Below are 16,908 nucleotides of genomic sequence, written 5' to 3'. Positions count from 1 at the left end.
AAACATCAGATTATTTTTTCTTCCTAGAAGGCCAAAGCTCTCATAATTGCAGGCATACTACACAAGGTGCCTCCAGCTTCAGCTGATGACTTGGCCAACACAAGACATACATGATGCAGCTTGCAACACAATGAAAACTGAGAATGTCGGAAGTCTAACAAACTAAAAAAGCAGAGGGGTTTCTGCGATGATTGCATTAAATTCCTTTATTCAAATCCTCCTTTTCTAGCAAGATGAAGCTACAGCTATTGAGAGGACCATGTGGCATGCTTTATAAATAGTTTAGAGCAAAATACAAGGGGCTTTGCTGTAAAACTGCATCAAAACACTCTGGTACACATTTCCTTTCCCACTCTAGACAAGAAGTTTTAACTGGCTTCCTAGGAATTCTTGCAGACAACCTTCAAAAGAGCCAGAATTCTGCTTAGGTTTAAGTCAGCACAGGGAAAATAAACCTCATCTTTAGGGAATGAAGGCCCACAATGCCAGTTCTGAAAAACTTGCTTTCACATGCAACTTTAGCAGGGTGACATAAAGCAGGTAAGCCAAACACAACTTCCTCAAGAAGTAATAGCTGTGTTCCTTTCTGCAGAAGCTGTGCATCAGAAGAATTCCTGAATTCACACAGAATAGCAGAGGATGCTCCACTTCATGCAAACTTAGTAAATAAATTACTAGTACAGACCCTCTACTTTGTTCAAATGCCTGCTTAAAACTGCCCTGCGCTGTTCTGTGAGGTTGCCAAGAGGCTTTTCTCCCACAGATATTCTGTCTGGATTATATCAGAGCTCTTTAGAGGGACAAGAATGAAACTGAAACAAATGAAACTGCTGAGAAAATACAAAGCTTTAAAGAGTCCAACTTACAAATTCATCATACTGTTACTTCTGAAATTGTTGTATTTAGTGACCAACATTTACAGTAACATTCAAGTCCAGATCAGGTCCCAGAAAGAAGGGTACAATTAAGGCTGTGATTACTTACTTAAGATAGAAATCAATGATGACATCATTGAGAAACTCTCCATATTCTAAGCACTCTAGGTCTTCTCTTGTGACTCCCAGTCCTCCTTTTGCGGGTGGGGGTGGATAAACAATTAAGCTGGAAAACACAAATCACAACAGTGACAAACTGTGTTTTACTTGACATTCTTCTTAGTATGGCTGTTCCACATGTAGAAGATTTTCTAGAAATCCTGTTAAAAGTCGTAGTTCTCAAAACTGTTGACTAACTCAAAAGTTCTTTACCATTTCTTCCTCCAATAGATAAGTGTTATGAAAGAAACATGCACCCCAATGCACGCTGAAATTTTGATAAAAACTTTTGAAAAGGAAATAATTTTTTACCTTCATCTTGGTTTTCTATTTTTGATAAAAGATTTTGACAAATGGCTATATAAAATGGCAAGAAACACTAGGGGACGTATTCTCAAATTATATGAATGAACAGTGATTTTCTATTCATTGAAACTCCAATAAGGACTTCCACATTTCCAAGCTGGAAGCTGAGTTTACACACCATGCAGCATAGGTACTGTAAATGCTTTTGAACTGCCCAAGTTACCTCTAACACTAGTATTTAAACAGCTCTAGATTAACAACCACGTTACTTAACGGGAACCAATTGCTATACTGTCAATAAAAACAGTGATGGCAAAAGGCAAGAGTTCTTAAGAGCAATTTACTTCGCTAATGTTTGCCATATTAGAAGTATGAGGACTAACAGGCAAGTGCAAACAGAACTGAGACATCAGCAGTCTCCTAGTATCACACTGCATTACATATTTGCGTGTTCATATTTTCTAATGTCTTTTGTTAACCAAGCTCCTCTATTAACTGGTAAATTGTATGACAAACTAGAGTGTGACAGAACAGTGAAAGAAAACATTATTTAGATTTTAAAAGAAAGGTTCGGTTCAAGTTAGCAATAGTTTTGCTGTGATACAGACTTAGATGGACACTCACAGAAGCCATGAGGTCCCTACCCTCCCATTCATGCATCCATGATATGAGCTTGTAGTCACAGCTCAAGTATTCTCTAACTTCTGTGAGATTTTTCTGTCATTCTGTAACATGTCCATTTTGTCTGTTAACTATTAGGATGGAAACAGGAATAACTACATTCATACTTGGTGATACTATTTTAGATTTCTAGAGCATCTTTCACACAACACTTGCAAATCAACTAGAGAACCATAGTTAATCCACAGCTTTTATTCCAGCAATTTGTTTATTCAGTTCGTTTTATTTTCATCTTCTTATTTATATGAAATATACTTACTTCTTAACTGCTCCAATTTCTCTTACTTCTTTCCATTCTTCATTCAGTGCAGAGGACAGAGAGATAGAATAGAAACCACTACTCTGTTTATTTGCAAGGGCATAACTGGGCCTGGCCACTTTTGGTCTCGATTCCTATAAAAAAAAATCCAAACAATAATAATAGTAAAAAGCATTATATAACTTAATATGTAAAACAGAACACACAAAAAAAACAAGCCTGAGGCCCACAGGAGTATCCTGCATCACTGAAAAGGAATTTGGCTGGAGAGCATAAGTATAAACATCAGTATTGTGGTGGTTTAGGCCCTGCCGGGACCAGAGACCACATTGCTGTTGTCCCTCCCCCACCCTCAGACACAAGTAGGGCACAAACCCCGTGTTAAAATAAGAAGAAATTTAAGATAACAGTGTGATAAACAATCTGAACAACAACAGTAGCGATAATAACAACAATAAACAGCAACAACAGTAACCAAGACAAAAGATATATAGAGAAATACCACAGTGGTTACAGACAGCCCCGTGTTTCCCGCGACCAAAGCCACAGAGGAAAGAGTTCCCGCGCTGCCACGCCCGGACCTGGCATCAGCATGGTATGAATAACCTGGCTGGAGATCCCTTCCCCCTCTCTACCCTATCCTAGCTGAACCAGGACAAGGATTTAGGCAAACATGCCACTGCTCAGACAATAAAAAGTTTTGTCCATTTTAAAATGATGACAGGTCTTCATCTGTTTATAACCTCTCTCTAAAACTGTTTAAGCATTATTCAGCCAACTGACACAGAATTGGTTTTGGAGAAGAAACGGGACCTGAAAGGATGGAGACAAGTATCAGACTGTCCTACTAGGTGCTGTGTATGCTTGGAAGGTATGAAAATCTGGTTCTTAATTTGCCTAAAAAAGATACAGATTTGAACTGCCTGGCTCAGTTTTTAAGTTTCCAGATTCACAGCCAGACTGATTTGTTGTCTCTGTGCTTTCTACCGATGGGAACAAACATACGTAATTTCTGAAGTGACAATGATGTGGAGTTGGGTTGAGACATTTACTCCTCAGAGGGAGGTGTATTAACACATTAATTTGCACAGCCCCATCTCCCCAGCAGCCTTAGGAATCATTTAGCATTTCAAGCTGTGGAGCCCCCACAAGAATGGTGAGGAACAAGCAAGGTACAGAGCTACTCCTCTGCTGCACCCCTTCTGTCACAAACTCTTCATGAACAAGAAACTGTTTATAAAGAGGATGTCTCCAACTCGAGTGCGAGGTCCTGTGGGGGCAAAGTGGAGCGAGCTCTGCCGAGGTGGGGCAGTGGGCCATTTCTCTCTCTCTCCCTACTGTTGTTGCCCAGAGAGAGAACTATCCTAACTGCTCAGGTACAAGCTAAAGAAAATGAGAACTTTCTGGAACAACCTACTGTGCATGCGCAAGACTCTATAAAGGCAACACCCCATGTGTGTCTTTGTTGACCCGTCATCTATGGACCATGCTGGCTACTCTGCGACAACATGGGATCCAAGGGCGGTGATCCTCCTTTTTGCTATCCCCTCCTCCTCTCTTTTGTCTTTCCTCTTTCTGCTCTCTCTCTCTCTCTCTCTCTCTCTTACTTATTCACATGCATAAGTTTTGTAGGAATTAAATTGGGATTGGTGGTTCATTGATGGATTATTAGGAAAATAGTCTCATGCCAAAGTGCCTTTATTAGTTCTCCTGACACTTATCAGCTGATTGCTGCCGAATTGTCTCTATTCACTTACTAAAGTGGTCAGTTAATAAAGTCACCAGCACAGTTGTTCCTCTGAGGCACTGTGGTGATTCAGCGCACCCTGCAGCTCTGCCGAGCAAAGACTGGCTCTTCCACCCGCACGCAGGCCCTGGGGAATTCAAAAGATTCACCCCCCTCATAACCCACTGAGTGTGTTGGTTTAAGCCTGGCCAGGACCAGAGACCACGTTGCCGTTGCCCCTCCCCCTCCCTCAGCCGGTCAGGCTGGAAGTGAGGCACAAACCCTGGGTTAAAATAAGAAGAAATTTAATACAACAGTGTGATAAACAATCTGAACAACAACAGCAGCAATGGTAACAACAGTAAGCAGTAATAACAGTAAACAAGACAAAAGATATACAGAGAGATACCATAATGGATACAGACAGCCCCGTGCTTCCCGCGACCAAAACCCACAAAGGAAGAAAATTCCTGCGCTCCTGCGCCCGGACCTGACATCAGCATGGTATGAATAACCTGGCTGGAGATCCCTTCCCCCTTCTCTGCTGGGGAAATTTAGCCCTATCCTAGCTGGGGACAGTGGGATAAGACACCTTCTTTTCCAGCTCAACTGAAAAATGGATTCATCACTCATTACTTGATTACTGCCAACTTGCTGTCCTGAAGGCAGGACAAGGGCAGGAAATCCCTGTGGTTCTAGGCATACATAACCATGAGTCAAGCTTAAGTTTTAGTATTTGCCACTTAGTGAAGAGGTCTATACACTATCCCTCCATGGACATAATCTAGTTTACTGCAAATCTTGCCCCACTGTGGAAGAGAAATCACAAACGTGACTGGTTTTTTTTGAGCTATGGATTAAGAAAGAAGGCTTATCTAAAATTTACTAGAATGTGTGAATGCTAACAGGTGGTCATGAATCGAGTAATAGCTACACACTAACCTGAATTGCAGGCTCATGGGCTTCCAAGGTACCCACTTTTGGCATACATTGCTTTAGTAGATCCTTACTGTAACTCATAAAAGAGCTCTCTTCAGGAGAAAGGTCTTTCAACAAGGGTAATGCTTGCTTCAAAGACAAAGCCTCAGAGAGATCTGGTGCTCTGTTCTTCTTGCTCACACTTGTAATCAGTGCATTTAGTCTGTCTTCTTTCCATTCTGTGAGTGGTTGGGATAGTTCAAGAAAGACAAATTCACTAGATTTGGCTAGAAAAAGGAGAGAAAGGATAGCATTAACTATTAGCTTATGTGATAAAAACTTTTCTGCACACCCACAAAAGAACACAGAGACACAATGGCAGGAGGAAGAGCCCAAATAATATCCTGCTACATTCATCAGAGGCCACCAGCCCTCCAAAGGCCCACCTCCACAGGCCCAGAGGAGCACACGGGCACAGTGGCAGGAAGAAACCCTAATTAAGGGCTGGGAGAACGGGACACCCCCTCTGGGCTCTTCCCAGGGCTTCCCTAGGAGATCCTCAGCCCCAGGGTCCAGACCTGAAACCCATGAAAATGAGTCAGTGCCAGAGCACCTTTTGGACTGAGAAGGTGCTACTGCTGAGGTGTATGGCACATGTGACAGGATGCAGGGGAAGGACATTTTGGGATTGCACAGGGCTTATTATGGGATGTTTAAGGAAAGAATCAAAGGGAGGCATTTAGGTAGGGGGGGGGCAAACATAGGAAAATAGAGGACTAAGGGCATAAAAAAGATCAGTCACATCTAAATACTTTGCTGGTTAATACACTTGTCTGGCCATGCCCTGTGCATTGATCAGCACACTCTGTCCTGCCATCTTACTGAATCCCTCTATAAATCTCTCCTGGATGAAGGAGACTATTTGATGTGTGTGTATGGGGGCCCGAGCACAGCAAGTGGAGCGAGTGCGTGTGTGCAAGAGAGCATGATTATTAGTGAAGAGGAAGCCAAACTAGGTGAACGGGTGAAGTGCCCTGGAAGCCAGGAGGGTGAGCAGGTCCCTCCGGGACAGCTCTGGCTGTGAGTCTGCCTATGTATCTCTAAGGATGAGAGCACAGCAGGGTCAACTACTGGGACCAGGGAAGTCCTGGCCAGCTGTGTGCCTGCATGCACATGATAGTCTGTTCCACCAACTGAACTGGCCTCAGTGGCTTGTATGTCCAGGTGCCAGCAACTGGGGAGCTGGGATCCAGGGTCAGTGCCTAGGCAGACCGAGCATCTGAGCCCAGTTGACAGAGGCATTCACCTTGTACATATGCGTGTGTATATATACATATATGTTTGTGTATTTTCTCACTAGTGGGCCTCCATCCTGCTCAGCCAGAGAGGGGAGTAGGATGAGGCTGTTGGTGCAATCTGTGTTTGTATGAGTGCTGTGTGTCTGTGCCATCCGTGAGGCAAACTACGCGTCCATGTGGTGTATGTCAGTGCTCTGTGTGCTCTACCTATTGGGACTACATCTTCAGCCTTGCTACTGGTTGGACCTGGCGACATGGAGCTGCAGCAGCCTCACCCCTCTCAGGCTGTCAGACCTGGCACTACATATTTTTCTCTAATATTAACACACTAAGAAGGCAGAGGAAAATCACAGCAACCACTTCCACAGTCTGTAAAACAATCACCGATTTGTTTCAACAAGTCTCTACATACATTTCAAAATATTTAAATTACTAGATATTTAAAAGGCATAAAATATTCAAGCATAGAAATTTAATAACAACTCCTGAAGGTTTCTCCTACAACAAGAATGTGATGAAGGTAAATAAAGCTAAGATTAAAGAGTGCCTCACAGCTTCATACTCAGATTGCACTCATTTCACTGTCAGCTGTGTCTACAGAAGCTATCAGCAACTGATAAACTTATGTCAAGTAAAGGTAAGTCACTGCTAAAATTTTACGCAGTATCTCACTTCCAACCACTCGTGCTCCTTATGTAAAGATAACATTATTTAAAATTTTCTTTCATACAGATGGTGATTGTACAGGGTATACATACCGTTAAATTTCATATAGGTAACTCTGACATCATCATTTTGCAATGATTTTGCCAATGTAAAAACCTTGTTATGATAGTGCCACTCTGAATACTTTGTAAAACTGAGTCTAACTTTTGCCTAAGCTTCACACCAGAAAAACAGATAGAGTCAGTCCATAATACCCTACAAACTAAATAGCCCATTTGGCCAAACTAAATGGCCCATTTGGAAACGTTCTCCAATAATAATGCAATGGACCAATGCAGTCTTGTCAAAGCTCACATCAACTTTCGTCTGCCAAGCCGCTCCTTTAGCATATACATTACTCAAGAGTAAGGACACTTAAAACATCCAATTTGTTTTAAAGGGAGAGATACTTTATACACAAGCCTAGTAGTTTCAGAAGGCCTCCTCAGGCAGATTACAGCTGAACTATGTTACAAGATTATTTTATTAAGTAGCAGTGGATTTGTATCACTGTTACCTTTTTCTTTCAAATACAAGTATACATATATAATGAGGCATTTTAGAAAAGCAAAATGGACCAACCTTTAAAAAAAGCTATAGGCTTTCCTCAGTATTCCAGAAGCACAACTGTAAAATAACTCCTTTACTGACATGCCATATATTAGACCTTTTCACTGCATTCAAAGGAAAGAGATTACTCACATGGCTTGCTGGTAACTAACTTTCCTAGTTGGGTTTCAATTTTTTCCACATAATCTACAGATAACCAAAGGAAAATTATCATTGCTGAAGAACTGCCACCATCAACTCTCCACAAGCCAAATCTTCTCAGATCCAGAGTATCCACTGTCAGCTTAATATTCTTATTAAGAGCCACTGTATAAGAGAAAAGTTAAAATAACCACATCTTTCACAGCCAAGGATAAAGTCACACATCACAGTAATTGCACACTAAAATATAAGTATGATCAGAGTGTATTAAAACAGTACTTGTAGATTTTATTCCTGGTATTACATAAAATGTGTTGAGAATTTAATACCTAAATCAGTTACATCAAACTATGTAAAACAAAGTTACCAAAAATGTAACCCCAAAAGTTAAACATCTAAATGAAGGATTCTTCATGAAATAAATTATATTTTTGCTCAGAATAAGCACAGTTAGTACTACAAATATAGCAAAAAAAAATTGCAAATCATGAACTCCTACTGACTTTCATTCAATTCAGTTCAGACCTACTCACAAACCTTCTCCTAGAAGATACAGAAACCACACATCACCTTTGGAAAATGGACTGAATGCACATCCACACTTACATTCCTCTTAGCTTTAGTCAATTCATATGTTTTTGTTTAATAAACCCAAGGGCCTAAACCCTTACCTGAAAAGATTAATGTTTCACCTCAAAAACATGTGTAGTCATATTCAAAACTTAATATATGCAGGAATGCAGGAGGCAATGCCATTAAAACTGCAAGTTCACCTTAAAAGTTAAGAAGCTGCTACGTTTTTAATGCTTACACTATAGACACTGATCCTTCTATTTATTGAAAAATGGAAATTGTAAAAATTATTTAATGTCTTCCTGAAAGCAAATAAGATTACAAGTTATTCATAATATAAATATATACCGAGTATTTTAACACAATATTTTAAAGATACAGTTGAGAGAATGCTATAGGAAGAAAATTCTCTTACCCTGAAATGGGATCGTAATACACTTGGTTGTAAACTGAAACAAGATTTAAGAAGTATAAATTAGTTTGGGTTTTAACAATTGGTTAAAACAAAGTTAGAATTTTTAATTATCTGCATATTTTCTTTTGCTTATAGCCAAATAAACTGAAAATAGTATCATAGAATCATTTTGCTTCGAAAATACCCTTAAAATTATCAAGTCCAACTGTTAACCTAACACTACCAAGTCCAATATGCCTAGTTTGAGACTTAATATTGCCTGTTTCACCTAAAACAACACTCCTAAATATATATTGCAGAATCTAAATGACAGCAAAGTCAGTTCCAGAGGTGCTAAGCACTGAGAAATAAGCAGAAAGATGTGAAGAAGAAAAAAAAATTATAAGCACTTGGGACAAAAGGGGCTTAAGCACCTCGTGATAAAGACTGTCAGCTGCACTGTATGAATTAAGGACACTCTATACTTTGCTATTTACATTAACCTTTGAATTAAAGGCCTTTAAATTTCCACTTACACTGCGCTATGTTAAAAGGACTTGGCTAAATAAGGAATGCTTTATTGTCACTTTGACAGAAGGTTGTCACATACATTGAGAGAAGAGGTTTCATTAGCACAGTAAGTACAAAGTTGTTTTTTTCCAAGGAAAATTTTCACTTTCCACCTAAAAGCACTGATTCTAAAAATATTTCAACTCATCCTTCAAATTATTTCAGCATATTAAATTAGGCAATTTTCATTAAATGTTTTCATCACTGCATGAGAACTGAAGCACAAAAAATAGTGTTTGGTAAAAAGCTGAATTTACTACAATCCGAGATTTCAAAATGCCTTACTGTAAGCAAAAAGATATACATGCTTAAACATTTCTTTTTCAATTGCAATAGAATGAGCCTGGTAAAACCCGTTGAAACTCCTGCAGCTGGTTCTCCATTTGAAGTACACCTTCACTTACATTTCTTTACCCTGTGAGTAGCATGCTGCCTATGCACTAATGCTTTTAGTATTGTTTTTATGTTCTTTAAAGCTACAAAATAAGCAATTTTCTGTTTAAAAGGCAAGATTAGTGCATAATACATATCTGAACTCTGATCACTATGTATTACTTTATTCTAATATCTGTACTATTTCTGAGAAAAGTAACTGGTATTTATTTCAAGTGACATTAACATGGCCATTATTTTCCATTAGATTTCATGAAAAGCTTCCTCAGTATAATTTCTGTTCCAGTTCAGCATTTATACAGAACCTTTACCTCTGAAAACTGGGGCCACAGAAAATCCCAATTAGCCTCTCTACTGACAGCAATCCAAACATACAAGGTAATGGACTACACACTCCATTGCTTAGCCAAAGCAATCAGATGCAATAATAATCAAAACTCAGTGCTTCCACGCAAAGTACCACTAGCTTTGCTCAACCAGAATTATAATTTTTATATATTCTCAAAATATCACCATAATAGAACAACTTACCCTAGCAGGACCTGTTGGTAACCATTTAAATTTCCCAATGTACAGATTATCAAATTCAACATCCAATCCTGGGGCCATCTCTTTTCTAGATGTGCTTCCAGGAGGTAAACTGATAGGACATTTATCTTCAAATGACTCTGTTAAAAACTGTGGGGGAAAAAAAGTATATTTACTACAGGCTTTTAAATGAGATATGTCCCTGCTGTAAACTTAGGAGTTTTCATGTTTGTAAGAATTTACTCCCAAAGCCAACTCTCATATAAAAATTCCATATTAAAAATCTTTAAATGTTATTACAACCATTACTGACAATGTCCTTAAGGGCATAACAGTATCTTTCACTACCTCTAAAGCTCTCACTGCGAAGATATAGCCTGTGCTCTTTACTAATCTAGAGCCAAGTGAAAAATGAAACAACAGAGCAACAAAAAATACACCTCTTGATATCAAAGGCACAGGATCCAATTCAATGCTTAGGATCCAAATGATGCACCTGTGAGAAGAGGCAGCAATGGCTCCTCTACTTGTTTCAGTATTACAGGGGGAACCCAAATCCAGGTCAAAGCAAGCAGCACAAAGCTAATCAAGTCTAAAATGGGGCAACAACCTTTATGGCTAGTTTTAGATTCAAATTCTACCAGTAGCCACACAGGAAGGGGAACTTTACCCTATCTCTGTCTGCTGTCAGCAAAGACCCTTGAACTTCTCTATGCACTGAATTACAAGAGAGGACTGGATGACATGAAGAAACTACTGGCTTGAACTACAATGAACATAAAACAGTGTGAAAAAAAGTTTTTTCACAGTCCTATCTTCATCATGTCTACCTCTAGCTCAGGTTACTATTTGATCCTTTCTGTTTCCTAATATTAAACACTTCCAAATGCTTGCTTTCAAAATATGAAATACACTGTATGTTGCAAAAATACTGAAGAGCCAGAGATCTTCTCTGAAGGCTGTCCAGAATTATATCTGTGAAATAAATTAATGCAGATACTGCTTGTTGCTGGAACTAATTGTACCTGCTGTAAGCATTTCACTTTTGTTCTAATATACAAGAAAAAATAAACATTGAAGAAATAAATTAAATAGCTGGCATAACAATACACAGACTAAAAACTGGACTACCTTCTCTGTGTGACTTTCCATGTTGTTTTCCAATAGCTTTGCTGAGAAACAGAAGTCAGACTGTTGGTCTGTTTCTTTATTGTCAGTGATATTATCCTGCAGCAGCTCTGTGCATTCAGAAGGTCCATCCTCATCATCATCATCACTGGAAAGGACAACTAAAGAGGAAAAAAAAGTATACATATACTACAGGACACAGACTTGACAATATTTTATTGTGGATTTCAGACAAGCAAAGAATTCTCTCTTGCAGTATGCAACATCAAAGTACATTGCCCAAACCAGTCAAGGTCTGTATGCGTGAAAGTGTATGCAACAAGCACTGCTTTGTACCTTTATTACCACTTTTTACTCAAGATCCTCAAAATTATCTGACTATTAAAAGAAACAGGCCACAACATAGTTGCTTCAAAGAAGAGAGAGTATTTTTTTCTCAGTTTAAGCATCATTAAAAGTACATACTCGATTTTCCACAGCCCTAAAATCAGCTGCAACATAAGGATTGGAATTTGTTTCTCAAGAGCAAGACCCTCTATACTCCAGTAGAGGACACTGGCACTAAGCACTGTTCTCTAACCTGCACAATCCATTACAAACACCACAATCTCTGTCTTCAATCTTTTGTTCCATGTTTCAACTAGTTAGTTACGCATGAGTTCTAGTACCTAAACATACTAATAGTAACTGTCAGCAGCACAGATCAGTACATACTTGGGTCAACTGAAGCAGGTTGCCGATCACCCCTGCTGATTCTGTTACGCAGCTTGCTCAGGTACTGCGAAGTATCCATCTTTAATTTCCTGATGGTACTAACTTGTGGTGAAATTACATCCTCACTGGTGGCAGAAAGCTGTTTCTCTGACAAATTTCTGTGAGGAGACTCTGAGCCAGGTTTCTCTGTGCAGCTGTGAGCAGGACTTAAGTGGTTGTGGGTGGAAATGTCTTTACAGTCTCTTTCTAATGGCTGGGAAATACAATCCGGCACCAGAGTTGTATTGGATCTGTGACCTTGTTCATCTTCACAGGGTGTTCTGCAGCGAGGAGACTGAGTTGAACTCAATCTTCGCTCTTTCTATAATACAGGAAACAGTGACAGGTTATATGTTTATTTCTTGACATTTCTATGATGGTTCAGATCAGTGATCACTGAGATATGTATGTGCTAGACAAAATAATTACAGCTTAACATAGCTGCATTTAGAGCTCAAGTGAGGGTAATGTCTCCCTCCTCGTATTCCAAAGGTTATTACATAAAGGCCTGAGGGACAAGCTTTTAGAAGTTTACTACAACTCCCATTCAAACTTGCCATGGATTCAACCTGGCTGCAGCCAAACACCACGCAGCCACTCTCTCACCCTCCCCCACTCCCAGGGATGGGGGAAAGAGTTGGAGGGGCAAAGGTTAGGACACTTGTAGGTTGAGATAAAAACAATTCAATAATTGAAATAAAATATAATTAAAATAATAGTAGACAACACGAATGGATAATACACAATGTGATTGTTCATGTCCTGCTGACTGATGCCCAGTCTGTTCCCAGCTAGTGATCCCCAGGAAGAGAGAATCCTGAAACCACCATCCCAAAAATCTGAGTGGAGCTTCTCAATCCACCCTTATCATATACTGAGCATGACATTAGCTGATATGGTATATTCCAATCGCCAGTTTGGGTCCATTGCTTTGTCTGTGCTTCCCCCGCCCCCAGCTTCTTCTGTACCTGCACACTTGCAGGACATGGGAAGTTGAAAAGTCCTTGATTTCTTAGCAAAAACGAAAAACATCAGTGCACTATTAACATTCTTCTCATATTAAATCCCATACTGAACCCAAAACACAGCACTACTATAGCTACTAAGAAGGAAGGGAAAAAACAAAAATCAACCAATTGGCTCTATCCCAGCTGAAACCAGGATAAAACCGAAGAAACTATTTCTGATTTTTTTAGCAGCTCTCTCACTGTCTGACACTGAAAGACCAAGCACCTGTGATGTTCATTACTTCGCAAATGTGTGGCTTGGTCAACTGGGTGAACAGGACTCAGCAACTATGTGTGTCTGTGGGGTTTTAATCAGAAGGTTATAGAGATGCCTTTATTGTATTCAAATGCTTGAATATAAATCACAGTTTGCACTGATTCCATCAGTCCTTTTTTTTTTTTTTTTTTTTTTTTTTTTTTTTTTTCAAATCTCATTGACAGATTAGAATAAAACTTTAGGGAAGAGTATGCCAGACTGAGGAGAAAGGAGAAAGGACATTTGCAAACTTTCAATAACCTGAGGTATACTTTGTAATTTTTACATCTAAGTCCCTAATTAGTTCTGTATCATCTGGGAAAGAAGCCTCACTTAAGTAGCTAGATGCCTTATTTCCAAAATTGTTTTACTCCATGCTCCTACCTGAAGGAAACATTGTCATTCACTTCTCACAACCTTTATATTCTGATATTGCCAACAGAAGTACATATGCCTCACTCTTCTTTATGCACCACTGAACTACTTTCCTTCAACAAGTGTAACAGTATCCCTATATACCCTACTTATTAGTATAATTCTTTCATTTTGGATGTTGCTACTGCTGCTACTGAAGTGTGTGTGAATGTGTGTATACAAACACATACATTAAAATTAAGTGCAACTTACAGATAGTAGAAATGATTTTTCTGGAATGTGTGCATTACAATAATCAAAAATATGGCCACTAGATCTTCTTTTCCTTTTCTCAGAATCAAAAGAGCTGGATTCCTTCTGACTAAGAGTGGTGCTGTTCATGTTTCTGCTCCTCTTTTCCAGTTCATCATAGTTCTTGTTTTCTGTGTCAGAAAAAAGTAGTGATTTAATGGGTTATCCTTAAAAGTCCTTGTATTTCTTCATATCTGTTACATCTTAAATAAAAATGTATGGAAGCAGATACCTTCCATGATAATTCTTCCCTCTTTGAATCATGTGTGGCTGTCAAAATATATTCCCTAAAATAATTAGGATTATTATTGCACGATTAGTTAAGATAAGGGCATAACCAAATTCACAGTTCCCTTCCAAGTAAGAATAAGCACTCGATACTTCAGTCTTTCTTTTATCTCCTGCAATATTCTCCATTTCCTGCTCTAATGTGCAGATATTATTAACCAGTAATAAAAATATAGTATGTTTGTCCTGGAGAGTCAGTATAGAGCTCGTTTGTCAACAATAAATACATTCATATAGCATAAATATTTTTGCAGAGTTAACAAACCATTTGAACATTTTTAATGTATTACATTCTTGAGTATAAAAGACTTTTTTATAAAGTCAGATTGTAAGGTGCAGTGAAGTTTCCCTCAGTTTCCTTTTTCTTCCACAGATCTGATTCACAATAGCTTTATTCCTATGTAAAACAGCTATTTGATATATTTTACCATATTAGTAAAAAAATGCATTTTGAGGAAACACACACACTCCATGCAATGCCTATTTTATTTCTGTGCTCTCCTCATAATATTAAAAAGGGAAAAATCTCCCAACACTCTCCAAAATTCATATTTAAATAAGCAATAGCGTGGCCAGCAGGGACAGGAAAGGGATCTGACTCCTGTACTCGGCACTGATGAGGCCGCACCTCAATGACTGTGTTCAGTTTTGGGCCCCTCACTAACAAAAAGGACATTGAATGACTCGAGTGTGTCCAGAGAAGGGCAACAAGGCTGGTGCAGGGTCTGGAGCACAGGTCTAGGGGGAGCAGCTGAGGGAACTGGGGGGGTTTAGTCTGGACAAGAGGAGGCTGAGGGGAGACCTTCTGGCCCTCTACAGCTCCCTGAAAGGAGGGTGCAGAGAGCTGGGGATGAGTCTCTTTAACGAAGTAACAAGTGATAGGACAAAAGGGAATGGCCTCAAGTTGCTCCAGGGAAGGTTTAGACTAGATATTTGGAAGCATTTCTTTGCAGAAGGGGTTGCTGGGCATTGGAATGGGCTGCCCAGGGAAGGGGGGGAGTCCCCATCCTTGGAGGGGTTGAAGAGTCGGGTTGACCCAGTGCTGAGGGATCTGGTGGAGTTGAGAATGGTCAGTGTGAGGTTCATGGTTGGACCAGATGATCTTCAAGGTCTTTTCCAACCGAGATGATTCTGTCATTCTGTGAAATGCCATATTATTGCTCACTACAAACCTTTCTTTTGCAGCTCTCGTCTTCTAAAAGTTAAGACTTTATTTTTTTCTGGTTCTTTAGAAGCTTTAGTCAATTTACACACTTCATCATTTGTTTTTCTCAGGCAATGCTCGGACCTGTAAAGAGTATTAACTATGACTTATTTTTAATCTTGAAAGAATATTTAACAAAAATCCCAATAGAAACAAAAGTTGGTTAGACAACAAACTTCTGCCTCTCTTGTAAGCGTGGGGGGCTTGGCAAATGAAACACAAACCAATTCAGTTCCAGTTGTGGAAATACACAGATACTCTAACATTAATAACAGATGTTTCTAAAAGGTGCAAAGTATGAAAATCTGACATGCTTAACATCAGACACTGAAATATTATTTTGCTGTAAAGCATGACTGCAACAAGAACACATAATGAGAAAAAAAAAAAGAGGACAACAGTCAGTTGAGTATATCCTTGCCTTTGTCATGAATGCAGTGGGAATGAGGCAATGTAGTATATTTTTAATTTATATTTAGAACTGCTAATAGCATCCACTGAGTAACTTCTCGCAGTGAGATAGGACTTGAAATATAAATTCCTGCTCAAAAGGGCCTGAAACAGTAACTTTGAATAAAATGGGGGAGACAGGACATGAATGAGGAAGAAACATAAAAGGATTACAGTACGAGAAAGTAGGCGACCTACAGTTATTCAGCTGAGCTTGAAGTTTCATTCTAAAAAGAAGGACATGCAAAAAAGTAATAATATCTTTTGTTTGCTTGGGGGTTTTTTTATCAGCTTTTTTTATAAATAAGAGAATGTATTCATGAGGTACTTATAGACTGAACAGTATGACATCCTCCCATTTGAGGTCTGATCCCATGTTCTGAATTTCTCTGGAGGCTGCTTACAGCTGACAAAAGTCTACATAACTGTATTTTGGTTTCTAGTATATTCATTAGGATAACATTTAGTTATCCTAAATGTGGTATTTTCTCACATTAACTTCATTACATTCAGTATGCAAAACTTCTCTTCAGGGTTACAAAATAAAATAAACTAGCCATTATGACCTCTGCTTCATTTTCTGTGAGAGTTGGAAAATAAAAAAGAAAGTAAAGAAGATTTCATAGATAAAGCAATTTAATGCTGCTCTGGAAAATCTGTTCAATTTCTTCTTTTGTCACCTCACTTAACTCAAATGGATTTTGTGTTCAATGTTTTATGATGTGCCTAACTCAGAATGTTGCAGTCTCCAATTTCCAAAGAGTGAAGTGATCATCACACTGACTGAAAGCCCTGGACAGCTGAGCCTGGACTCAAAGAACATCACCAATCATGGGACATTCTTGACATCTTAACTAGACAGGCAAAACTGCTGGGCACCTCCTGAACAGATGCCAGTTCTTCAGTGCCATATCTGTAGATTATTGTTGCTCTTTGGGAATACTGTAAAGACAAATGAAGATTTCTAGACTGCTCTGATACTACAGTTATGAACAGTATATAAGCACAGTGAAGAAATTATTATCTTTCCATTCAAAAAAAAAATCATGAATTGGACCAT

The 16,908-nt window shown here is 39.0% G+C and overlaps 1 protein-coding gene across 4 annotated transcripts in view; it reads right to left on the bottom strand.

Moving 5' to 3' along the window:
* The window catches only part of SENP7 (SUMO specific peptidase 7), a 47,383-nt gene that overhangs the window by 16,719 nt on the left and 13,756 nt on the right, over window positions 1–16,908 (bottom strand). For all 4 annotated transcript variants that reach the window (XM_026851747.1, XM_026851763.1, XM_026851769.1 and 1 more), the window contains 10 exons: window positions 15,367–15,482; window positions 13,868–14,037; window positions 11,939–12,299; window positions 11,228–11,385; window positions 10,100–10,246; window positions 8,627–8,660; window positions 7,630–7,803; window positions 4,949–5,211; window positions 2,281–2,414; window positions 985–1,101 (listed from right to left, as the gene is read on the bottom strand). In XM_026851747.1, the coding sequence (XP_026707548.1) occupies window positions 985–1,101; window positions 2,281–2,414; window positions 4,949–5,211; window positions 7,630–7,803; window positions 8,627–8,660; window positions 10,100–10,246; window positions 11,228–11,385; window positions 11,939–12,299; window positions 13,868–14,037; window positions 15,367–15,482 (1,674 nt within the window). The remainder of the gene's footprint in view (window positions 1–984; window positions 1,102–2,280; window positions 2,415–4,948; window positions 5,212–7,629; window positions 7,804–8,626; window positions 8,661–10,099; window positions 10,247–11,227; window positions 11,386–11,938; window positions 12,300–13,867; window positions 14,038–15,366; window positions 15,483–16,908) is intronic.

The sequence above is a fragment of the Athene cunicularia genome (genome assembly GCF_003259725.1).
Source record: "Athene cunicularia isolate RWA chromosome 1 unlocalized genomic scaffold, athCun1 chr1_part1, whole genome shotgun sequence".
In the NCBI taxonomy this organism is placed as follows: Eukaryota; Metazoa; Chordata; class Aves; order Strigiformes; family Strigidae; genus Athene; species Athene cunicularia.
The sequence above is the reverse complement of the archived record's forward strand: the minus strand, read 5'-3'. Positions and strand labels throughout refer to the sequence as shown.